The sequence below is a fragment of the Neovison vison genome, chromosome 7, assembly GCF_020171115.1.
Source record: "Neovison vison isolate M4711 chromosome 7, ASM_NN_V1, whole genome shotgun sequence".
Classification (NCBI taxonomy): Eukaryota; Metazoa; Chordata; class Mammalia; order Carnivora; family Mustelidae; genus Neogale; species Neogale vison.
The window spans coordinates 165580779-165606805 of NC_058097.1; the positions used below are offsets into that span (position 1 = coordinate 165580779).

The following is a 26027-nucleotide window of genomic DNA, read 5'->3' on the forward strand; positions in this document are numbered from 1 at the left end:
GCCTGCCTCTCCATCTACTTGTGATTTCTGTCAAATAAATAAATAAAAATTAAAAAAAAATTTAATTTAAAAAATTAAATTTTTAATTCTGTTCTATGATTAAAACAGAACACTGTTACATTTCCCTAGTTGTCCCAATGTTTTCTGTGGTATTGATTTTTTTTTTTTTTAAACCACTCTTCACAGAGGGAGTTGTAGTCTCTTCAGTCTTTATAGGCTTGTCACATATATTCTGATTGTTTGCTTCTCTCAAGGTTTTCTTTATTTGTGTAGGCCTGTATTTCTCAGAATCTGAAAATCACGTCTACAGGCTTGATTGTACTCAGATTAAACCCTCACAGCAAGAACAACACATGGGTGGTGGTGTTTACTTACTATTCTATCCCCTCAGAAAGCCCGTAGTGTGAGGTTGTGACACCCACTTTGGATGAGACTAAGTTTCATCACTTGGTTGAAGTGGTGACACCACATCTCTCAAATGTAAAATTATGTATTCTTGGCAGTGAGGAAGACAGGGGTGTGTTTTGGAGTTTTTTGAATTATGACAGATCATTTTTATTAATGATAATGTTTTTTGGTGTCAGATGTTCAGGGTGGGTTCAAGACTCCTAGTTGGCTATTTAGAGATCAGTCCCGGTTGAATGGAAACAAAAGCCCTATAGTATCTTTTTTTTTTTTTTTTTTTTTTTTAAAGATTTTATTTATTTATTTATTTGACAGAGAGAGATTACAAGTAGGCAGAGAGGCAGGCAGAGAGAGAGAGGAGGAAGCAGGCTCCCTGCTGAGCAGAGAGCCCGATGCAGGACTCGATCCCAGGACCCTGAGATCATGACCTGAGCCAAAGGCAGCGGCTTAACCCACTGAGCCACCCAGGCGCCCTCTTTTTTGTTTTTTTAAAGATTTTATTTATTTATTTGACAGAGAGAAATCACAAGTAGATGGAGAGGCAGGCAGAGAGAGAGGGAAGCAGGCTCCCTGCTGAGCAGAGAGCCCGATGCGGGACTCGATCCCAGGACCCTGAGATCATGACCTGAGCCGAAGGCAGCAGCTTAAACCACTGAGCCACCCAGGCGCCCCAAAAGCCCTATAGTATCTTGAGGTGGAGTCAGTGGGTGAAAAGTGCCACACAAAGAGGATACTGAAGAAGGAAGCAGAGTGTTAGCAGTGCAGTTGTTAAACTGTGCTCTGATTATATGGGATTATTTGAGAAGAGGGTATTTCTGCAAAAGCATTAAGATTGGAACAGGGCAGCTAAAGCCCAAAGGAATTCTGAATCTTCTTGGGAGGAGAAGTAGCCTATTGTAGGACAGTTTCCAGTGTGAGTATCCTCATCTAATTTGTCTCATGGTTCTTTTTAGGCCAGAAAATCAGTCCAGAAGGAAAAGCTAAAATTCAGCTTCAGCTGGTGTTGCATGCAGGGGACACAACTAACTTCCATTTTTCCAATGAAAGCACAGCCGTGAAAGAGCGAGATGCAGTAAAAGACCTTCTTCAGCAGCTGCTGCCCAAATTCAAGAGGAAAGCAAATAAAGAGTTGGAAGAGAAAAACAGGTGAAGGGGGAAAAGAATAAAGACATGTAACAGCTTGTTATTTCTTATCCCTTGTGCTGCATTAAGTAATTTAACTGCCTCAAGGCTAACATCTGACAGGGAACACAACTGATACTCAAAGGTGATAAGGTCCTTTCATTCCTTCTCCCAGTTCTCTGTCACAAAGATGACATGAAACCATTAGAAGTGTGTTTGTGAATGAGAAACCTGAGAGAAATCACATTGTAAAAAAGTTGAAAATGCATATAAAATAATGAGTTTCTGATAAGGCAAATGATTCCATCGCCAGTATCTTCCAGGCCATCCATGCTGAAGTCTCCAAGTGCTTATTCATGAGAAATTGGTAGCCGGAAAATCTCAACCATACCTTCTCTCTCCCCTTTCACCTTCTTTTGTGAAAGAGAATACAGTACAGGCAAATACCTGGTGATCTTGCTGTCATTAGATAGATGAATAACACCAAATTTCTACCCTCAAAGAGTTTAGTCTTTGCTTCTTCAGACTTCCATTTATCTTCATTTGTTCCTCCAAAAATGTTTTTTGTTTTAATTACTAACAAATTAACTAAATGACCTCTGCTGTTCTAGCCTCATAAAATGAAGGTTGTGTGTCTCGGGGTTTCATGTACTTAAGGTCTTTTTAAAGTGTTACATAAATAGCGTTTTATTCTAGAAGTTCAATATATTCAATATATTCTATCACCAGAATGCTGCAAGAAGATCCTGTTTTGTTTCAGCTTTATAAAGACCTTGTTGTGAGTCAAGTGATCAGTGCTGAGGAATTCTGGGCCAATCGTTTAAATGTGAATGCAACAGAGAGTTCTACATCCAATCATAAGCAAGATGTTGGCATTTCTGCAGCATTTCTGGTATGTTACCCTTCCAGATTTCTGAACGGAAAAGAAAAAAAAAAAGAAAATCTTGGTATATGTGTTAACAATGCCATTTCTTTTGTAAAACTTAGCATTTCCTTAAAGTAATCAGTGGCTACTTTGCTATCTATGGTATTCTTCTAAAGTATTTTAAAAATACATGCAATATTGGGACCCTTGGGTGGCTTAGTCAGTTAAGTGGCTACCTTCAGCTCAGGTCATAATCTCAGGATCCTGGGATGGAGTCTCACCTTGGGCTCACTGCTTGGCAGGAAGTCTGCTTCTCCCTCTCCCTCTGCTATTCCCCTGCTTGTGCTCTCTCTCATTCTCTCTCAAATAAATGAATAAAAATTTAAAAATACATATAAATGCAGTATTTTTTAAATACTTTTTGCTAGCTGTACTTTTTTGGTTTGGGGACTTCACCCTAACATGCTGGAAATTAAATGGACTTTAATTAAAGAAAATCTTTTAGCAACTGGACTAATACTTGTTTCCCCTAATTCTTAACTTTCTGATAAGTGTCTTTACAATTGCTGTATTTGTAATGCAGAGTTAAATGTATTACAGAAGAAATAAGATTTATAAAATGTATTTTAGTGAAAATTTGGGAGTACCTTACCTGTAGAATTCGAAAGTGGCATTCATTTAGTTTATACCCTGGTGGAACCAAAGCAGTATTTATGCATTTAACAAAAACTTGAGTACCAGTTATATATTTAGTATCTTCCTGGTTGCTTAGTACTGAATTGAATTAATAAGCCCTTTCCTAAAGAAACCAGTCAGATAATAATTGATTTAGTAACCAAGGTTTATAGTTGTTTTGGTAACTCTACAAGTTTTATGGTAAAGCTCCACTAGCTGTCTGCCTTTGGCCACACTTAAAAATACCTGTTTGACCATTTTGAATTTTCAAGGAAGCAGATTTTACACATCAGTAATATTGTGTGAAACCAAGCCAGGTTTCTTTGAGCCCTCTCCCAATGCCAACAGTTAAGGGTGAGGAACTTAATTTCTGTCTCTAGTTTATTCAGAAAGTCTGTTTTGCCACCTTTGTCCAGTGTCTGTTACGAGCTTACACATCTTCCCTCAATATTCTAATGAACATATATGTGTGGTCTTTATTTTAGGCTGATGTCCGGCCCCAAACGGATGGATGCAATGGTCTGAGATACAATTTAACTTCTGATATCATTGAGTCCATATTTAGGACCTATCCAGCAGGTAAAAAGAATCCATTTTTCCATATAGTTGAAATATTTCGGGCACCTGGGTGGCTCAGTGGGTTAAGCCTCTACCTTCGGCTTAGGTCATGATCTCAGGGTCCTGGGATCAAGTCCCGCATCAGGCTCCCTGCCGAGCAGAGAGCCTGCTTCCTCCTCTTTCTCTCTGCCTGCCTCTCCGCCTACTTGTGATCTCTCTCTGTCAAATAAATGAATAAAATCTTTAAAAAGAAAGAAAGAAATATTTCTTTGGATGAATTCAGTAATACATCAGTGAAAAACAAAAAGCTTTACCTTTTATTCCTGATGAAGTGCAATAAGATACGTGAATACATATGGTAGTTACTAATGGGTCAGTATGTGCTGTCATCAGTTACATTGGTATGATGACTTTCCCTTTCTTCCATCAGCGGCTCTTAAACTTTATTTACCCTTTAGTATACCTGCACAAAATGATCTGCTCCAGAGGCATCAATAAATGAGTTTCTCGGGCGCCTGGGTGGCTCAGGGGGTTAAGCCGCTGCCTTTGGCTAAGGTCATGATCTCAGGGTCCTGGGATCGAGTCCCACATCAGGCTCTCCGCTCAGCAGGGAGCCTGCTTCCCTCTCTCTCTCTGCCTGCCTCTCTGTAAATAAAAATCTTTAAATAAATAAATAAATAAATGAGTTTCTCCTGCTGTAATTCAGATCATCCTTCAGGCTGCCTCCAGAGTGACCTTTCTAACACACCAATCCTAACCCTTGCAGAAACCATCCTAAAAGGATAAATGACTTGATCCCAGCCTTACTCATTTATGCTGTGCAGCCAAGGTGGAGACTCACCACTTCAGTTATTCTGCTGACTAAACAGTTTTCTCTCCACACTTCCTCACTCCTGATATCTGTTAGTTCTTTGGAAATATATATCGAGAACCCTTAGGGCTTAAGTATTTTCCCCACTGCCACCTCTGTAAAATCCTGACTTCTTTGGGCAGGTACAGGCCTCCCCTTTGCTTCTGTAGGAACTTGTGTCTGCCTCAAAAAGTTACTAAATTGTAATTATTTTCATATTTTTCTGATAGTAATAATTATATAGTATTTATTACATGTCAGACACCATTCTAAGATCTTTATCTATATTAACTCATTAAGTCATTACAAATAACCCTGTGAAGTGGGTGCTCTTATTACCTTCACATGACAGAAGAGGAAATAAAAATACAGAGAGATTATGTAATTTGCACAAGATCATAGAGATGATAAGTGGCAGGCCTAGAATTTTATATTCAGACTCTCTGGCTCAAGAGACTCATGCTCTTAACTTCTTTGCTGATTAGACTGTGAGCTTCTGGAATGCGCTGAACTGATATTCTGTTGGGTATTGATTCTTGGTATTTCTGCTAAAACTTTGAAACTTTTAATTCTCTTGGAGCAAGATAAGGTTTTGTTTGTAATTTGTTAAGATTCATAAAGGTAGTATACACCTAATCTCTCAAGTTACATATTTTATTTACAGTAGGATTATTATATACAGTATATGAAGTTGAGCAGTTTAATCTAGTTCTTGCTGTTAGTCTATATTTCAATTAATTTAAGAGATTTTAAGAAGTGGAAATGCTGTATGTTACTATTATGGTTTTTTTCTACAGTAAAAATGAAATATGCCGAAAATGTTCCCCACAACATGACAGAAAAGGAATTTTGGACACGTTTCTTTCAGTCCCACTATTTTCATAGGGACCGGCTGAATACAGGGTCAAAGGACCTCTTTGCAGAATGTGCCAAAATAGATGAAAAAGGTAACTGTTCATCGCTGACACACATTAAATTTAATTTGCTGCTCTCTAGTCATAATGTTGTTAGTGAATTTTTTACTCCTAAAATAGGTCAGACTTGACCAACTTTTTATTTCATTCATTTTCTAGGGTTAAAAACAATGGTTTCATTAGGAGTAAAAAACCCATTACTTGATTTGACAGCTTTGGAAGATAAATCATTAGATGAGGTAAGTGGTATTAAAAGAATTTCTGAGAGGGGTGCCTGGCAGGCTCAGTTGGTAGAGCATGCAACTGTGATCTAGGGTTTGTGACTTTGAGCCCCATGCTGGGCATAGAGCCTATTAAAAACAGAAAACATAAATATTTCTTAAGGTTTTATTTATTTGAGTGAGAGGCAGAGAGAGCATGAGTGGGGGGAGGGGCAGAAGGAGAGGGAGAAGGACAAGCAGCCTCCTTGTTAAAGCACAGAGCCTGATGCAGGGCTCGATCTGAGGACCCTGAGATCATGACCTGAACCAAAATCAGATGCTTAACCAACCAAGCCACCCAGGCATCCCACAAAAAAACCAAATTTTAATTAAAAAGAACTTATGAGAGAAAACAATCTTTATTAGAAGTGCTTGTCAGTAGCACTGACAAGCTGTTAAAATTGCCTTGAAAAATTAAAATCCCTGTATGAATTGCTCAAACTTTTTTAAAAGAATTTTTCCCCCATGGGTACATCTCTAGGTAATGTGAGGGCTTAACATACTTGTGAGTCCAGCTTTATTCTCTGGTGTTAATCTAAAGAAATGTGGATAGGGACGCCTGGGTGGCGCAGTTGGTTGGACGACTGCCTTCGGCTCAGGGCGTGATCCTGGAGTCCCGGGATCGAGTCCCACATCGGGCTCCCAGCTCCATGGGGAGTCTGCTTTGCTCTCTGACCTTCTCCTCGCTCATGCTCTCTCTCACTGTCTCTCTCTCAAATAAATAATATAAATAAATAAAATCTTTAAAAAAAAAAAAAAAAGAAATGTGGATAAATATCAGTAGGCCAAGGAAAGATAATCATTTTTCTGTAGCCCACTGAGCACACCCATGACCCTTAACCCTTGAGCACACCTGTGACCCTTGGCTGCACACTAGTTCCATTAAGTTTCAATAGGTAGACCACCAAGTATGTACCACCTACCTCTGCATCTTGACCGTAGACATACAAATGTATCCAGTCATGGGGAAAGATGGGATCCCTTTTGATTGAGGCAAGTTCCATCCCTGTGCCTACTTAAAAACTAGGAGCCTGCCTTCCTCAGTTAATCTCTTCACACTCAGATTTTCGTTTTCTTACCTTTCTTTTGGCTCCTCTTCTGCTGGCCATATACACATGCTTAAACCTTCCTGTTTTCTTTTTCTAAACTTTTTCCTTTATTTTAGTGTATGGTACTCACAAGGTAAGGAAACCAATGTTAAACTTTTGACCTACAGTCTCTAGCGGAAAATAATCCTTGGTGCCAAAATGAGTCGTTTCCTTAATGAAATTGAGTTTTCTTGGTAATTCTCCACATTCAGGCACTTCCTTGGTGAATTTCAACATATTAAAACATGGCCCTCCTAAATCATCCTGAAAAAAATGAAGCTTTGTGAAGCTTAGAGGTATAGCTTAATACGGGGAAAAAATTTTAGTGCCTTTTTTTTTTTTTTAAGATTTTGTTTGTTTATTTGAAAAAGAGAGCAGAGATTACAAGCAGGCAGAGAGAGAGAGAGAGAAGCAGACTTCCCACTGAGCAGGAAGCCTGTTGCAGGACTTGATCCCAGCACCCTGGGATTGTGAACTGAGCAAGGCAGACACTTAACTGACTGGGCCACCCAGGCACACCATTAGTACTTTTTAAAAATAAAAATGAAAATGATGGTATATTGGGGTGCCTGGCTTAGTTGGAAGAGTATGCGACTCTTGATCGTGGGATCGAGATCGAGCCCCACTTTGGGTGTAGATTACTCAAATTTTTTAACTTTAAAAAAATTATATATTGGTGTGCCTGGGTGGCTCAGAGGGTCAAGCCTTTGCCTTCGGCTCGGGTCATGATCTCAGGGTCCTGGGATCAAGCCCCGCATCGGGCTCTCTGCTCAGCGAGGAGCCTGCTTCCCCCCTCTCTCTGTCTGCCTCTCTGCCTACTTGTAATCTGTCTGTCAAATAAATAAATAAAATCTTTTTTAAAAATTATATATTACACATATTTATGTGTGATTTTGTTCTTCACTTTGCCTATTATTACTATCAGTTCCAGCTAAATCATAGTCGTTAAGTAGATAAACTATAAAACCAAACTACCTGGCTTAGGTGCTCCCATTTTTTTTTTTTTTAAACATTTTTAAGCCCAGTTTTCTTATAAAATGAGGTTGATAGTACTGACCTTAGCAGGGAGTAGGAAAATTGAGGAGATGTTCATTATGGGTACCAACTTGCCACTAGCAAGGTAGATAAGTTCTAGAAATACAATGCATAGCATATAGTTAACAGTGCTGTATTATAAACTTTAGAGTTGCCACATCTTAGTTGTCTCTCCACAAAACATGAAATGATAATTACATGACATGACAGATGTCGGCTTTAGGGTAGTCCTATTATAATATATAAATAGCAAGTTAATACCTTTTTTCCTTTTTTTTTTTTTTAAGATTTTATTTATTTATTTGACAGAGAGAGAGATATATCACAAGTAGGCAGAGGGTGGGGGGGCCCCAAACAGGCTCTCTGTAGATGGGTTCCCTGCTGAGCATAGAGTCTGATGTGGGGCTCAATCCCATGACCCTGGGATCGTGACCTGAGCCGAAGGCAGAGGCTTAACCCACTGAGCCACCCAGGCGCCCCAAGATTTTATTTATTTTTAGAGAGAGACAGCCCAGGACCCTACTAACTAGTATTCTGGCTCCTTTGACACAAAATATTAACTTTCTGTCTGTAAGGCTAGCACAAACTCAGTACATATTTGAAAATATTTGAGTTATTTAAAATATATATATACATTTGAGTTATTTTACAGAGCTTGGAAAAATTACTGTACTTGCTTAAATAATACTTGAAAAATTATACAGCTAGAATTTGAATCCATATTTATATGATTCCAGAGTCCATGCCTTTTTTTTCCACTGTATTCTATTTCTTCATTTAATATTTTGCTAACTCTATCCAAAACTCTTTAAAAAAATTTTACGGTTTGGGGCATTCGGTAGAACATGCAACTCTTAATCTCAGGGTTGTTAAGTTTGAACCCCACATTGGGTGTAGAGATGACTTAACTCTTTTTTTAAAAAAATACGTAGTTTAAATTTGTTTTGTTTTGTTTTTTAAGATTTTATGTATTTGAGAGAGGAAAAAGAGCACAAGCAGGGGGCAGAGGCAGAGGGTTTAGAAGCAGATTCCTTGTGAGCAGGGAGCCCAATGTGGGGTCAACTCCAAGACCCTGGGATCATGACCTGAGCCACCCAGGTGCCCCAAAATGCATCGTTTTAGATTAAGATTGTTTTTTTGATGCCAGAAGGAGAATATTGTATTTTTTGTGTACATAACTTTTAAAAATATTTATCTGTAAAAATTGAGTAATGCTCAGAATTAATACAGTCCCATACTCCAGAAAATAATTTCAGCTAAGTGTGTCTCTCATAATGGAGAAGAAAACCAGAACTTTATTTTTATTTTTAATCTTCCAAATTGTTTCTTTTAGGGCTATGGCATTTCTTCCATGCCATCTACTTCTAATTCTAAGTCCATAAAGGAGAATAGTAATGCTGCCATCATCAAGAGGTTTAACCATCACAGTGCCATGGTCCTGGCAGCAGGTCTCAGGAAACAGTTAAGTATACATGCAAAAGTGCAATGACTGGGCTTTTCAAGGTAGCCAGATGGAATTTTCTCATTGTTCTGCTTGTGATTTTTAACATTTCCCCCTTTGTTTTAAGAGAAGCACAAAATGAACAAAATGGTGAGCCCAGCAGCATCGATGGAAATTCTGGAGATGCAGATTGCTTCCAGCCAGCAGTCAAAAGGGTACGGGTAAAAAGTTCAGGTTTAGAGCTCAGGTTTCTTCTGACAGCCTGTATAACTGCTAGAATTTTATGTAAATCCTCGATTACCTCAGATGACTCCGTTCTTCTGACCAAGACATTAAGCGTTTGGCATAAATTGTTGAACATTTTAAAGAGCACTTCCTCAGTTTTAACTTGCCAACCAGCTTTCCATGCACTCCTGTCTGTTAACTGTTCTTACTGGTTTTGTTCTCTTTTTTCCTTCACATGTACACATACACACATATTGTCATACAGTTTGTGTTCTGGGCAAGAGTATTCAACAAAGGCAATATAACAGGAAGAAAACCTAAAGGTTTGTGTATATGATTTTAAAAGATAGGATTGGGGCCTCATATTAAACCTAGCATTTCAGAGTTAGAAATGTGTTCTTACTAAATATTGAAGAAATCATTTGGGGCTGTGTGGGAATATGGACAGAATTATCTACTTCCATATTTCCTTCCTTGCTATTTTGCCAAGCTACTCTACCTCTCTGTGTTCTCAAATTCCTCCCCAATTATAAAAATAAGTACAATAAAGGTTTCTTAGAGGGCAGTCAGGCAATATGTATTAAAATTTTTGTCTTGCCCTTATTCCATTTTTGGGACAGCATTTCATTTTGGAGAGTTATTTAAAGAGGAAAAGATGTGCGTATATTTAGATACAAATACTTATTTCAGTATTATAATTGCAAACATTCCAGTAGTAATATCATTAGTATGTCCATATAGTAGAGACTGATGCGGTCATGAATAACTTGGAAAGGATTAATGACATTCTGAATTTTAAAAAGAGTTCACATAAGTTTTATTCATAAAAAATTAAATTCCAATAAATTAGGGGCACCTGGGTGGCTCAGTTGGTTGCACATCTGCCTTGGGCTCTTGTCCTGATCTCCCAGGGTCTTGGGATTGAGCCCCACATCAGGCGCTCCTCTCGGTGGAGAGCCTGCTTCTCCTTCTCCCTGCTTCTCCTTCTCCTTCTGCCTACTTCTCTGCCAACTTGTGCTCTCTTTTCCTGTCAAATAAAAATCTAAGGAAAAAAAATAACTTCAAGAAACGATTTTGGAGTTGCTCCAAGTATTAAGGGGTGGGAAACAAAAATGAGTAAGAGTTCTTATCCTCAGAGTTTAGTGTCTATAGGGAAGATGAAATCAAAAGTCTTTCAAAATAAAACTTGTAGTTTTTGTGTTATTTACTAGGAATCAAAGAAAATAAAAATTCGTAAATTAAATGAAAAGTTCACAGAACAGACTATGTGATACAATTTCACTTGTAAAAAAAAACTTTATGAACTTTTTTAAAAACACCTTCAAAAGAACATGTTAAATGGTTATCTTTCTATAAAGGAATTACAGATGAGTCTTTGGTTCATGCTTCAGTAACTTAATGTTTCTACAGGCATATACACTTTTATTTATTTTTAAGCCAGAATTTATTTATTTATTTGACAGAGACATAGAGAGGGAACACAAGCAGGAGGAGTGAGAGAGGGTGAAGCAGGCTTCCCGCTGAGCAGGGAGCCTTAGGTGTGGGACTCAATCCCAGGATCCTGGGATCATGACCTGAGCCGAAGGCAGACACCCAACAACTGAGCCACCTTGGCACCCCGCATATACACTTCTTTTTTTTTTTTTTTTTAAGATTTATTTATTTATTTATTTATTTATTTTTAAAGGATTTATTTATTTATTTATTTGACAGAGAGAGAGATATCACAAGTAGGCAGCGAGCCAGGCAGAGAGAGAGAGGAAGGGAAGCAGGCTCCCTGCTGAGCAGAGAGCCCGATATGGGACTCGATCCCAGGACCCTGAGATCATGACCTGAGCCGAAGGCAGCGGCTTAACCCACTGAGCCACCCAGGCGCCAAGATTTATTTATTTATTTGAATGATAGAGATCACAAGTAGGCAGAGAGGCAGGCAGAGAGAGAGGAGGAAGCAGGTTCCCTGCTGAACAGAGAGCTGAATGTGGGGCTCAGTCCCAGCACCCTAGGATCATGACCCAAGCCTAAGGCAGAGGCATTAACCCACTGAGCCACCCAGGCATCCCCCGCATATACACTTTTACTAAGCCACAGGCACCTGGATGGCTCAGGCAGTTAAGCATCTTCCTTCAGCTCAGGTGTGATCCTGAGGTCCTAGGTTGGGCCCCACATTGGGCTCCCCACTCAGTGGGGTGTCTTCTCTCTGTCCCTCTGAACCTTCCCCTTTTCTCATGCTCTCACTTTCTCTCTCGCTCTCGAATAAATATTTAACAAAGCCAATAAGATTTTTTTTAAGTTTTTATTTGAATTCCAGTTAGCATATGGTGTAATACTTGTTTTCAGGTATACAGTTTATTCTTTTTAAAGGTTTTATGTATTTGAGAGAGAGCATGAGCAGGGGTCGGGAGGAGGAGAGGGAGAAGCAGACTCCCTGCTGAGCAGGGAGCCCAACATGGGACTCAGTCCCAGGACCCTGAGATCATGACCTGAGCCAGAGGCAGCCACTTAACTGACTGAGCCACCTGGGCATCCCTACAACTTAATGGTTCAGTGCTTACATACTACCTTACCCGGTGATCATCACAAGTGCACTCCTTTAAAAAATATTTGTGAATTGAATAAATATTTTTTTTCTGACTAAGGAAAGTGAAATTAAAATGAAAGAGGAGTTTAAGATGAAATCTAGGAAATGATGCTTTTCTTTGCGATACTGTGGCGCTAAGTACATTTGATTTATGGTCATTAAAGATTTGTCAAAAATCATGGTTTATGTGAATTTTCACTATGTTCAATAATAAATGCTGACTCTAGGTGTTCTTTCAAATCAATAGTTTGAAATAGTCTGATGTGTGTTATACAGAAGGGTTTTATAGAATGGGAGATTCAAAAGTAGTAATAGAGTCCTTACTTTAATGGAGTTTCCTGTTAAGTAGAAGAGTCAGGTCACCCAATGAGGCCTTAGCACAAGTGTAGGATTTGGGTTATCGTGGGAGGTTAGGTTAGAGACATGACTTAGGTAGGGAGCAGCAGGGATAGAAATGAGCTTGATGTAATGAAGATTAGATTTCGGTATGCCTTGAAGTTGGTGGAAAGGTGGAGAGTTGGGAAAGTAGTAAAAAAAAAACTAAGTTTTCAGGCTGACCGTTTTTGAGAGATATTTAATAACTGAAATGTTTTGATTCTGCTCTTGGTAGCTACAGATGAGGGCTTATCAGGTGAATTTCATAGCTATATAAGGGATGAAATATTGTAGAATTAATTTCACAAACGGCCATGTAGATTGGTTTCCTATATCTTTTTTAATTAACATGGGCTGTAGAAATTTTAGCAGTCTTTTACTAGCACAGGAGAAAACAGATTAGTAAAACCAAAATAAAGAGCACAGAAGTAAACCCAAATAAGTGGAGAAACTAAATAACATATAGTAAACATGGTATTTCAGGATCCACAGGAAACCAAACATTATTTTACAAATGGTGTTGGGAGAACTGATGAGTAAAAAGAATTTCAGATTCCTTATTCCAAAATAAATACTAAATGGAGCAAAGATTTAAGCAAAAAATTAATCCACAGAAGAATAAGCAGTAAGGGAATAATTAAAACCAAACACCACCAAATGAGAAGAAAAAGTATTTACAACACATAATAGATTAGTCCTGCTTATTTAGTGGAAAAATAGGAAAACACACCATTTTCACCTGCCAAATTGTAGGAAAGCAGGTACTGTAAGCGGTTGGTGAGAAAATGAGTTCAGCCATTTGTTAGAATAGTCATCTCTAGGAATTGAAGTTCATGGTGGGAAAACGTCATGTTTTACCCTGTGTATAGTTGTACTTTTTCAATCATGTTCATTACTTTTAAAAGGAAAAGTACCATAAAAAGTGCTCTGTTGATAATTGCAGGCAAAGTTGCAAGAGTCTATTGAATATGAAGACTTGGGGAAAAATAATTCCATAAAAACGATTGCACTAAACCTCAAGAAGTCAGATAGGTAAGTTTGGTCAATATTAACTTGGGGGGCGCAACAGTTATGTAACACAAATCACTGCAGAGTATATTCTGCAAGTATAGCACTCAAGTTTTAAGTCTCTTTGTTACCATAAGAATAAACTATCTTTTTTCCTTGAAAACTTTATTTGTGCATTTCAGAAAAGGATGCTTAAATGATCAAAGCCAAGATAAAAATGTGGTTCTCTGTGCAATTTTCTTACTGCCCTTATGGGAATTAAGTTATTTTACTCAGATCTGTTTAAATATATTATTTTTTTTGCTTTGGAGACCTGGGGACTGCTAAAATATTTGAAGGACAGATGTTTATTCTGTGTGATTAGTAGTTTCTTTCTTCTTTGCTAATCTTCAGGTATTATCACGGTCCAACTCCAATCCAGTCACTACAGTATGCAACAAGTCAGGACATTATTAATTCTTTTCAAAGTATTAGGCAAGAAATGGAAGCTTATACACCCAAATTAACTCAGGTAGGTGACTTGTACTGTTTGAAAACCAGAATTCCCATAGTTCTTTCCTTAGTTTATGAGCATAGCCAAATTGAACTATATAAACTGTTTTAATTGGGTTTAAAGACATGTTTCTACAAATAAATTGAAAAAAAATTTTTGGCACATTCCAGAAGTATCTAAAGTTAAGATGATAATGAAAAACAGATGAGTTTTGTGATTGCTAATTATTTTCCTCCCACATACACAGTGTTATTGGGGAAATTTCCCAGATTTCCAAAAAACTGGACATCACTATCTAGATATTCTACATGACCTCAAACTAGAATACGTAAAATTGAGCTTATTATCTATAGCTCTTATTCATACTTTTCTTTTTTTTAAGGATTTTATTTATTTATTGTCCAAGAGAGATCACGCACAAGCAGGGGGAGCAGCAAGCAGAGGGAGAAGCAGATTCCCCCTGAGCAGGAAGCCTGATATGGCATAATCCCAGGACTCTGGGATTATGACCTGAGCCAAAGGCAGATGCTTAACCCACTGAGCCACCCAGGCATCCCTCTTATTCATACTTAAGTTGATCTGGAAGTCCTGTCCATTCTTCAATATTTCTTGACTCCTTGGTTTAGGCAGACATGATCAATTTTATTTAATCTTACCACTCTGCAGCTTAAAACTGTCACTGCTTCCTTTCATTGGCATAGCAGTTGTCTGAATGCCTTTGTCTGGTGCATAGAGCCTTTACAGTCCGGCCCTAATCCACGTCTCCAGTTTCAGTTCCAGCTGTATCTCTACTGTTCCCTTCCACACACAACCAAGAGTCTTCTCTCCAGCCCAATATACTGAACTACCTAGAACAGAGAGAAAGCTCAGGCTTTCTTGCTTTCTCTCTTAGAATATCTTTAACCTGTCTCTGCCTCTACGACCTAATAATTACCCAAAACTCAGGTCAGATTTCATTGTCTCTGTAAAGCAATCTTCAGCATGCCCAGTAACAAGTTCGGGGCAGAGGCAGGGAGGGTGTCTGTTTTCATAAACCCTGAGGCAGAGTTCATACATGTCTTGTAGTGCTTGTCACATATTGGAAGTTATTTTTTTACTTTTTATTTTGAAGTGATTTCAGATTTATAGAAAGTTGGGGGAAAAAAGTTTTCTGGCCCATTTTGAGAGTAGAAACTCTGAAATACTTCAGTTTGTATTTACTAAAGATACTCTCATAAATAATACAGTTAGAGAAATGATGACTTAACATTGATAAAGCATTATTATCATTCTTATCCAACCTTTTACCAGTTGTACCACCAGTGTTCCTTACAGCAAAGAAAACTTTTTTGGTCCAGCATCCAAGTCAGGTTCATAAGTTGCATTTAGTTCTCATGTCTTTTTAGTCTCCTTTCAGATGGAACCATTTTTCAGTCTTTCTTTGTTTTTTCATGATCTTGATATTTTATTTATTTATTTTTAAAGATTTTATTTGTTTATTTGACAGAGAGAGAGAAATCACAAGTAGGCAGGGAAGCAGGCAGAGATAGAGGAGGAAGCAGGGTCCCCACCGAGCAGAGAGCCCAACGTGGGGCTCCATCCAAGGACCCTGGGACCATGACCCGAGCCGAAGGCAGAGGCCCCAACCCACTGAACCACCCAGGCGCCCCTGAGCTTGATATTTTACTAAAAGCCAGTTTTTTGGTAAAATTTCCTCAATTTGAGTTTCTGTAGTGTTTCCTCACGATTGGATTCACACTATGCGTTTTTGGCAGGAATATCACAGAAGTGAGGTGTCATCCTTAGTGTATCATATCAGGAGGCATGTATTTATTTTCCCTAACTTCCAATCACTCGGGTAAGGTAGTATCTACTTGGTTTCTCAACCAACACATTACTGTTTTTCCCTTTGTAATGAGTTATTTTGAGAGATACTTTGAAGCTATATAAATACTGTATTTCGTATCAAACTTAGCCGTGAATTTTGTAGAATCCACTGGTGATTTCTTACCAGAAACAGTGCTGTAGTGGTGGTTAAATGGGATAAGAGTGAGTGAGTGTACAAGCAGTGGGAGGGGCAGAGGGAGAGCATCTTAAACAGGCTCCACACTGAACGTAGAGTCTGACGCAGGGCTCAATCTCACGACCCAGAAAGCATGATCTGAGCTGAAGTCAAGAGTTGGACGCCCAACTGACTAATCTGCCCAGGTGCCCCAAATGGTGATTTTCTAATTCCATCATCCCTTCTACATATGGTGACACTTTGCTAAGACAAAGAGCTTCCTTTCTTGCATATTTATTTAAAATATCACAGAAGAGTCATGGTTTCTTAGGTTATTCTTCGGGTTATGAACTGTTGCTGTTTTTTGGTTTTTTGTTAAACCAAAGTATGATTTACATACAGTAAAATTACCTTTTTTTAGCCTCCTGGAAATTTTAATAAACATAAACAGTTGTGTAAGCACTTACACAATAAGTAAAAAAGCAGTTTTTTCACCTCCAGATATGTACCCATGCAGTTTTTTTGTTTTTTTGTTTTTAAGATTTTATTTATTTATTTATTTGAGAGAGAGCATGAGCGAGGAGAAGGTCAGAGAGTGAAGCAGACTCCCCGTAGAGCTGGGAGCCTGATGTGGGACTCGATCCCGGGACTCCGGGATCATGACCTGAGCCAAAGGCAGTCATCCAACCAACTGAGCCACCCAGGCGTCCCGTACCCATGCTTCTTATAAACATCAACATTCTGACAGTGTCTTCATCAATTTTTGAGTACCTCCTTTTTGAGTACCTTACTTTATGGAACAATGAGATAGATGTTCTAGGTTTGTCTTAAGCTTTCCCCACTCCAGCCACAAAATCTTCTTTAGTGCTGAGTAGATTTAGATACCAAGATTTGGGGGCGCCTGGGTGGCTTAGTTGGTCAAGCATCCCACTCTTTTTTTTTTTTAAGATTTTATTTTTTTTAACAGAGAGATCACAAGTAGAGCAGCAGGCAGAGAGGGGAGGAAGCAGGCTCCCTGCCTAGCAGAGAGTCCAATGCGGGGCTCGATCCCAGGATCCTGAGATCATGACCCGAGCCGAAGGCAGAGGCTCAACCCACTGAGCCACCCAGGTGCCCCAAGCATCCCACTCTTGATTTCAGCTGAGGTCATGGTATCAGAGTCATGAGGTTGAACCCCGCATCAGACTCTGTACTCAGCATGGAGTCTGCTTGAGATTCTCTCTCTGTAGAATAAATAAATCCTTAAAAAAAAAAAAAAAAGAAAGAAAAGAAAAGAAACTACAACCTGGGTACAGTGTCCTCACTGCTGTTGGGGTATCATTTGCTGCCGGTGTTACCGTCCCTTCCACGGGCAGAGCTGAGAAATATATATATATGCATATATATGCACACATAATAAATTTGGCATTACTTGACTACTTTTTCTTTCTGGAATATAATTGTCCAACATCTGGCCCTTGGGCCCAAGTAGACTATCCTAACTTTTTTAAGCTGTGGTCCATCTTAGATATTTAAATTCTTCCCCACACCTATTCTGCCTCCCAGAAATAATGCTGTATCTGAGATGCATGGATTGAGACCGAAAGGCCGAAGAAGTTCTGTGTCCTTGGGTGTGTATACCTGAGTGCAGCCCAGGGCTAGTCATCAATCACTGAAGCTTCTGGTTCTGACACGTCATAACATTTCTGACAAAAGGAAGTAGGAATGGCATGAACGCCCATGTTCCCTTGACTCGTGGTTGTCATATTGTACGCTTACTCCAAGTTGAAATTTTGTTTTCATCCAGTCCATATACACATGGATTTCATCTTACAAAAACATCATTGAAAAGCCTTAGACAGGGGCACCTGGATGGCTCAGTCATTAAGCATCTGCATCTGGCTCGTGTTGTGGTCCCAGGGTCCTGGGATCGAGCCTCCACATCAGGCTCCCTGCTCCGCAGAGAGCCTGCTTCTCCCTCTCCCACTGCCCCTGCTTGTGTTCCTTCTCTTGCTGTCTCTCTCAAAAAAAAAAGGGGGGGGGGGGGCGCCTGGGTGGCTCAGTGGGTTAAGCCGCTGCCTTCAGCTCAGGTCATGATCTCAGGGTCCTGGGATCGAGTCCCGCATCAGGCTCTCTGCCCGATGGAGCCTGCTTCCATCTCTCTCTCTCTCTCTCTCTCTCTGCCTGCCTCTCCATCTACTTGTGATCTCTCTCTCTATCAAATAAATAAATAAAATCTTTAAAAAAAAAAAACTTTAAAAATAATTTAAAAAAAAAAAAAAGGAAGAAAGAAAAGTGTTAGACATACTAACCCTGCACTTGAACTATTCACCGAATGATTTGTTCCTCTGTAACCACTCTGCCTGGCACTTGTTAGTCAGTCACTAAATAGATAGGCCAATTACTTCCCTGTTGATACTGATAGAGAGGGGAGTATGTTTTTCCCCTTTGGCTAGTTGTATTCACTTCCTTGGAAAATAATAGATGATCTATTTCTGCTCTTTTGAGGTTTTTGTTTCCCCAGCTGCCAGCAAGTATATGTTAATGTGTTGTTTTACTTCACAAATTGAGTTGATGCTTAAGAAAGGGCTTTTACTCAGCAAAAGGGTGAGTTTTGAGGCCTAGAGTCTTGCCCAGTATTGCTGGAAGACTGGTAGATATTCTCTTTCTGTGCATACTGTGTTTCTGGCCTCAAGCGAAGTCCTTCACTCTGGCTGCTATAAATTATGTATTGTGATACAGGAATAAAGATGTATGCTGTAAAACTGAAATGTGAAGTAAGGAAGATGGCAGGAAGAGGAAACCCACTTTGTGTGTCCGTTTCTTTCAGGTTCTCTCAAGTAGCGCTGCCAGTAGTACCATCACAACGCTGTCACCCGGAGGAGCACTTATGCAGGGAGGGACCCAGCAAGCCATAAACCGTATGTGCAGAGCCACTTTCTCACTGATTAAAGCTCTAAAGAGCGAGTTGGGAGGGATGCTAAAGTAATTAGATTGTATTTTCTTTGGGGCATTTCTGACACTTCTGTTTTTATACATATAGATCCTGAGATCTATTTAGAAAAGAGCTTAGGTTTCATAATTATCTTAATATTACGAACAGTGGTACATTGTTAGTCTTCCTATATTTTATGAAAAGCTTTCTTTTTTGCTTTCTAACCTCTTAGAATAAAGGGAAACCTGAAAATTGCTCCAAAATCTCAGGGAATTTGAATTCTAACATAGCAACAAAATCATTACCTTACCTCAGGTTAGCACATCCTGGCTTGGCATGGGCTAAGTGCACATGTGCAGATTTATTCTGTTAGTGGTCCTTCTTTCAGAGAATGTCCATATGTGGAAATAATTTTTATCCTATTCTTTTTTGTGCAGAGATGGTGCCAAATGATATTCAGTCTGAATTGAAACACCTTTATGTGGCTGTTGGGGAACTTCTACGGCACTTCTGGTCCTGCTTCCCTGTTAATACGCCATTCCTAGAAGAAAAGGTCAGAATTGATTCCAAACACAGCTAGCTGTGTGGTATTATGACTTAGCGACATGTTATTTTTAAATCAGAAAATTATATTGAGTGTTAACCATGTGCTAGACACTCGGATAGCTACTTGCATACGTTAATTTAAGCCTATAGCATCTAAATGGAGTAGGTATTCAAACCCATTTTATAGATTAAGAAACTTGAGATTCAGACAAGCTTATAATTTACGATTGTACATCTTAAAACTTGTGTCAAGCTGTAAGCCACTGGGAGCAAATAAAGAATGGAGACCCAAAACAGGTTACATCAATAAAATTACTTATTTGGTATATTTTATAGAGATAATGAAATTCAGACTGAGATTGGCAACAAATATAGCACTAGCTATTTAACACTAATACCCTTTAACCAATTAAAGGACAGTTGACAAATGGGAAAATATTTATAGTATTAATATTAATAGTTTAACTATATAGATTACTCTTTTAAACAACTCTTAAGAGAAAAGGTTAAATACAGCATTAAAAATAATAGACAAGAGACTTTCAGCAGGCATCTCACTAAAGAATGAGATGAAGAAAGAAACTTTCATACTCATTAGTAGTCAAATTATCTTTAAAGCTACAGTGAAAGAGCGTTTTTTAATCTGTGGTTTTTAAAATAACAAAAAATTTAAAATTATCAGTGATGAACAGGTTGCTAAGAGTCCTTTCTTCCATTACTCATACTACCTTTTTAAAAAATGCTTTGACCCAGAAATTCAATGTTTAGGAATTTAAGGTAAGGAAATAATTAAGAATATTTAGCAGTAGAGATGTTCCTCTACCACTGTCTCTAAAAGCAAATGAGGAAGTGGCCTAATTAGCTACCAGAGGGGTTTAATTAAGAAGCATTTGCTGTGCATACTTTGAAATACAATGCATCCATTTTAAATGATGACTTAAGTGAGTATTTAATGACTGAAAGATGTTCATGTTAACTAAAATTTTAAAACAGTATAAAAATGTGTTTTTACACATACATAAAAAATAATTGAGAGGGGTATGAATTACAGACCACAGTGTTTATGAATTGCTGAGTGGTGGTAGATACTGTTTCTTTGCCTGAAGCCAGTTAATCTAGTTTTAAAAAAATAAATAAATAAGTAACCTTCCTATGTGTGTTTTTCTCTTGCTCCCTATAGTTCTTTGAGATTTTTGTATAATTTATTATTTTTGTCATCTTTTGTAGGTAGTAAAAATGAAAAGTAATTTGGAACGATTTCAAGTTACGAAACTCTGCCCATTCCAAGAAAAAATTCGGAGACAGTATTTAAGCACAAATGTAAGGCAACAATATGGTTTTGGCCTGATTTTTTTTCTCTGTGTTGCAAAATGGTGAAATTAACTTTGTTTTCATGTGAATGAGTAGATACATTTGGGGTTTCTTTTTTTTTTTCCTGTTGCTCAGAGTGTGTTTTTTTGTTGTTGGGGGTTTTTTGCCTTTTTTTTTTTTTAAAAGATTTTTTTTTTGCCTGGGTGGCTCAGTTGGTTGGACTACTGCCTTCGGCTCAGGGCGTGATCCTGGAGTCCCGGGATCGAGTCCCACATCGGGCTCCCAGCTCCATGGGGAGTCTGCTTCGCTCTCTGACCTTCTCCTCGCTCATGCTCTCTCTCACTGTCTCTCTCTCTCAAATAAATAAATAAAATCTTTTTAAAAAAAAAAAATTTTTTTTTTTAATTTTTTATTTTTTTTGGTAATCTTTGTACCCAGTGTGGGGTTCTTAAGAGTGGCATGCTTTTCCAACTGAGCCAGACAGGTGCCCCTCTTGAGTACTTGGTTTTTTTTTTGTTTTGGTTTGGTTTTTGTTGTTGTTGTTGTTTTTAAAGATTTTATTTATTTATTTGTTTATTTATTTATTAGACAGACAGAGATCACAAGGCAGAGAGGCAGGCAGAGAGAGAGGAGGAGGCAGGCTTCCGGCTGAGCAGAGAGCCCGATCGGGGCTCGATCCCAGGACCCTGAGATCATGACCTGAGCTGAAGGCAGAGGCTTTAACCCACTGAGCCACCCAGGCGCCCCCTTTTTTTTTTCTTTTTTTTTTTTAAATAAAGATTTTATTCACCTATTTGACAGAGAGAGAGAGATGACAGTAGGCAGAGAGGCAGGCGGGGGGGGGAGCAGGGTCCCCGCTGAGCAGAGAGCCCGACTCAGGGCTCGATCCCAGGACCCCGAGATCATGATCTGAGCCAAAGGCAGAGGTTCAACCCACTGAGCCACCCAGGAGCCCCATGAGTACTAGTTTTTAAATACAAAATGTATCATACATTCAGAAGAGTGTATAGAATACCTAATACTTTTTAAAACAATAAAACAAGTATTTACCCACAAACCATCATAAGAAATGAAACAATGCCAATACCCATAGATATTCCCTATCCGGTTGCCTACCCCTCCCTCTTCAGTCTTCCAAGGCCACCACTAATCCCAGCATTTGTAATAACTCCATGAGGTTGGTTGGTTGGTTGGTTGGTTTACTTAAAACACTCTGTCTCCATGGTGGGGCTTGAACTCAACCCCACATCAACAGTTGCATCCTCTACCAGCTGAGCCCACCAAATGCCCCAATCCTCTCTACACTTTGCTCTGTAGATTTAGAACCTATGTGTATGTCCCTAAGAAATTATTATTTTGAAAACCTGAGGAGCAAGCACAAATCTAACCCTGCAAAAGGACAGAATTGCTACTCTTTAACAGGAGACCTCAGAGTGGCTGCCTTATGGTCTGCCTTCTGCTTCCCTGATTGCTTGCAGTAGGGTGGGGCTGTGGGTGAGGGAGCAAGTGCAAAGTGTTATTTTGTGCCCAGGAATTTTAACATTGTTTTTTTGGGGTGTTTTTTTTTTTTTTTTAAGATTTTATTTATTTATTTGACAGAGATCACAAGTAGGCAGAGAGGCAGGCAGAGAGAGAGGAGGAGGAAGCAGGCTCCCCGCGGAGCAGAGAGCTCGATGTGGGGCTCGATCCCAGGACCCTGGGATCATGACCCGAGCCGAAGGCAGAGGCTTTAACCCACTGAGCCACCCAGGCGCCCCTTAACATTGTTTTTAATGCAAGGCTAGAGCAACCTGCAGGAGACAATTTTTTTTTTTTTTTAAAGATTTTATTTATTTATTTGTCAGAGAGAGAGGGAGAGAGAGCGAGCACAGGCAGACAGAGAGGCAGGCAGAGGCAGAGGGAGAAGCAGTCTCCCTGCCGAGCAAGGAGCCCGATGTGGGACTCGATCCCAGGACGCTGAGATCATGACCTGAGCCGAAGGCAGCTGCTTAACCAACTGAGCCACCCAGGCGTCTCGACAATTTTTTGTATCTGTTATGCGGTCTTCTCTGAGATAAAGGGGAAGGAAGAGTATATACAAATTTAGTATTTCAATAAGTAGGTTAATCAAAAGGTGTTTTACAATTGAAAGCTGAAAATTCTTCATCAGTAAAGTTTTTGGTGTTCATTCCCTAAATGTTCTAAGTGGTTTTTCTCAAAATGATAGTACTACTTACAATCAGGAAAGAAGTTTGAAATACCTTCCTACAAGAGAGCAAGGACAACACATAAGTTTTAATTCACGTGCCCTTCTTGATTGTAACTGCCTGGAACACTGTGGTAAAAAGGACTCTGAGACCATGTACATGTATTACCTCAAAGACGTTGCAGATTTGGTTCCAGACCACTGCAATAAAGTGATATAAATGATTTTTTCTGTTTTCCAGTGCATGTAAAAGTTAGGATTAGACTTTCCTGTAGTCTGTTAAGTGTGCAGTAACATTACATCTTATAAAAAGCATTGTATATCCCTTTTTTTTTTTTTTTAAAGATTTTATTTTATTTATTTGAGAGAGAGAGACAGTGAGAAAGAGAATGAGCGAGGAGAAGGTCAGAGAGCGAAGCAGACTCCCCATGGAGCTGGGAGCCTGATGTGGGACTCGATCCTGGGACTCCAGGATCACGCCCTGAGCCGGAGGCAGTCGTCCAACCAACTGCGCCACCCAGGCGTCCCTTTTTTTTCCTTAAAATTTTATTTGCTTACTTGAGAGCACAAGCAGGGAGGAGCCTCATATGGGGCTTGATCCTAGGACCTCGAGATCACAACCTGAGCCAAAGGCAGACGCACAACCAACTGAGGCACTGCAGTACATCCCTTAATTAAAAATGGCTAAAACTTCTATCCTTCTGAACTTTCAGAGAGTCATAATCTTTTTGCTGGTGGAGGGTCTTACCTCTGTGTTGGTGGCTGCTGAAGGTTGGGGTGGCTGTGGCAATTTCTTAAAATAAGACAGCAGTGAAATATGCTGCATCAATGGGCTATTCCTTTCATAAACAGTTTCTCTGAAGCATGCGGTGCTGTGTGTGAGCATTTCACCCATATTAGAGCTTCTTTAGAGTCCATCCTCTCAAATCTTGCTGCTGCTTTATCAGTTAAGTTTATGTAGTATTCTAAACCCCCTGTTGTCATTTCACAGCATCTTCACCAGAAGTAGATTCCATCTCCAGAAACCACTTTCTTTGCTCATCCCTGAGAAGCAACTCCTTAGATGCCCGTCATTCAGTCACATGTTCAGGCTCCACTTCTAATTCTATGGTTCTCTTACTGTTTCCACCACCTTGCAGTTCCTTCCTCCATTGAAGTCTTGAACCATTAAGAATTAACCATGAGGGTTGGAATCAGCTTCTTTCAAATTCCTGTTAATGTTGATATTTGACCTCTTACCTTGAATCACGACTATTCTTAATGGCATCTAGAATGGTGAATCCTTTCTTTTTTTCTTTTTTCTTTTTTTTTTTTTAATTTTATTTATTTATTTATTTATTTATTTATTTGAGAGAGGGAGAGAGAGTACACAAAAGCAGGGGGAGAGGCAGAGGGAGGGAGAGAAGCAGACTCCCCGCTGAGCAGGGAGCCCCTCAACTCCAGGCTCCGGGATCATGACCTGAGCTGAAGGCAGTCACTTAACCACTTGAGCCACCCAGGTGCCAATAGAAATGTGAATCTTTTCCAGAAGGTTTTCATTTTACTTTGATAGATCCCTCAGGAATCCCTATGTATGGCATCTAAAGCCTTATGAATTGTATTTCTTAAATAGTAAGACTTAGAAGTCAAATTACTACTCAAATTCATGGGCTACAGAATTATGTTGGGTTAGCAGGTATGAAAGCAACATTCATTTTGTACATCTCCATCAGAGTTCAGGGTGACCAGGTGCATTGTCAGTGAACAGTAATATTTCAAAAGGAATCTTTTTCTGAGTAGGTCTCGACGGTGGGCTTAATATTCACTAAACCATGTTATAAATAGATGTGCTGTCATCCAGACTTTGTTCTGTGTATAGAGCACATGCAGAAGAGATTTATTATAATTCTTTTTTTTTTTTTAAAGATTTTATTTATTTATTTGACAGAGATCACAAGTAGGCAGAGAGGCAGGCAGAGAGAGAGGAGGAAGCAGGCTCCCTGCTGAGCAGAGAGCCCGATGTGGGACTCGATCCCAGGACCCTGAGATCATGACCTGAGCTGAAGGCAGCGGCTTAACCCACTGAGCCACCCAGGTGCCCCGAGATTTATTATAATTCTTAACAGCCTTAGGGTAATCAAATGGTAAGTGAGCATTGGCTAAAACTTAAAGTCACCAACTGCATTAGTTCCTAATAAGGGGATCAGCCTGTCCTTGGAACTTTTGAAGCCTGGCATTGACTTCTCTCTAGCTTTGAAAGTCCTAGATGGCATCTTCCAGTAGAAGGCTGTTTTGTCTCTATTCAAAATCTATTGGTTAGTGTAGCTACCTTCATTAGTTAACTTAGCTCGATCTTCTGGAGAATTCTGCAGATTCTGCATCAGCACTTGCCGCTTCACCTTGCACTTTCCTGTTACAGAGACTGCTTTTTTCCTTAAATTCATGACTCAGCTTCTGCTGGCTTCGGACTTTCCTTCTGCAGCTTCTTCACTTCTCTCAGCCTTCATAGAACTGAAGAGAATTAGGGCCTTCCTCTTCATTACCAGACCACTAAAACTTCATATCAGCAATAAGGCTGTTTTGCTTTCTTACCATCCATTCATATGTTCACTGGAATAACACTTAATTTTTTTCAAGAACTTTTCCTTTGCATTCACAATTTGGCTAACAGGCACAGTGAGGCTTAGCTTTCAGCCTGTCTCAGCTTTCAACACACCTTCCTCACTAACCTAAATCATTTCTGCCTTTTGATTTAAAGTGGGCGATGTGTGACTCTTCCTTTCACTTGAACACTTGGAGGCCATTATAGGGTTATTAATTGGCTTCATTTCAGTATTACGTGTTAGTGAATAGGGAGTCCTGGGGTGGGGTAGGGAACAGCCATTCAGTGGAAGTCAGAACACACAACATTTATCTATTAAGTTTGCATTCTTATAGGCATGCTTCAAGGTGCCCCCCAACAATTGCAGAAACAGCAAAGTCACACTGGGTACAGATTACCGTAACAATATAATGATGAAAAACTTTGAAATGTTACTAGAACTACCAAAATTGAGAGACATTGAGTGAGCAAATGCTGCTGAGAAGATGGTACTGATAGACTTAATCAGTGCAGTGCTGTTGCGGACCTTCAGTTTGTAAAAAAAAAAAAAAAAAAAGTACATAAGCATAAAATGTTGCATAATAAGGTTTGCCTGTACAGCCTTACATGAGGGTATG

General features: G+C 39.3%; 1 protein-coding gene across 2 annotated transcripts in view; it reads left to right on the plus strand.

The window, feature by feature from the left end:
• Window positions 1-26027, plus strand: part of GTF2H1 (general transcription factor IIH subunit 1) — a 39749-nt gene that overhangs the window by 11424 nt on the left and 2298 nt on the right. For both annotated transcript variants that reach the window (XM_044258924.1, XM_044258925.1), the window contains exons 3-14: window positions 1359-1551; window positions 2257-2419; window positions 3553-3646; window positions 5273-5422; window positions 5549-5628; window positions 9106-9233; window positions 9341-9428; window positions 13335-13423; window positions 13793-13910; window positions 18683-18773; window positions 19225-19340; window positions 20561-20653. In XM_044258924.1, the coding sequence (XP_044114859.1) occupies window positions 1359-1551; window positions 2257-2419; window positions 3553-3646; window positions 5273-5422; window positions 5549-5628; window positions 9106-9233; window positions 9341-9428; window positions 13335-13423; window positions 13793-13910; window positions 18683-18773; window positions 19225-19340; window positions 20561-20653 (1403 nt within the window). The remainder of the gene's footprint in view (window positions 1-1358; window positions 1552-2256; window positions 2420-3552; window positions 3647-5272; window positions 5423-5548; window positions 5629-9105; window positions 9234-9340; window positions 9429-13334; window positions 13424-13792; window positions 13911-18682; window positions 18774-19224; window positions 19341-20560; window positions 20654-26027) is intronic.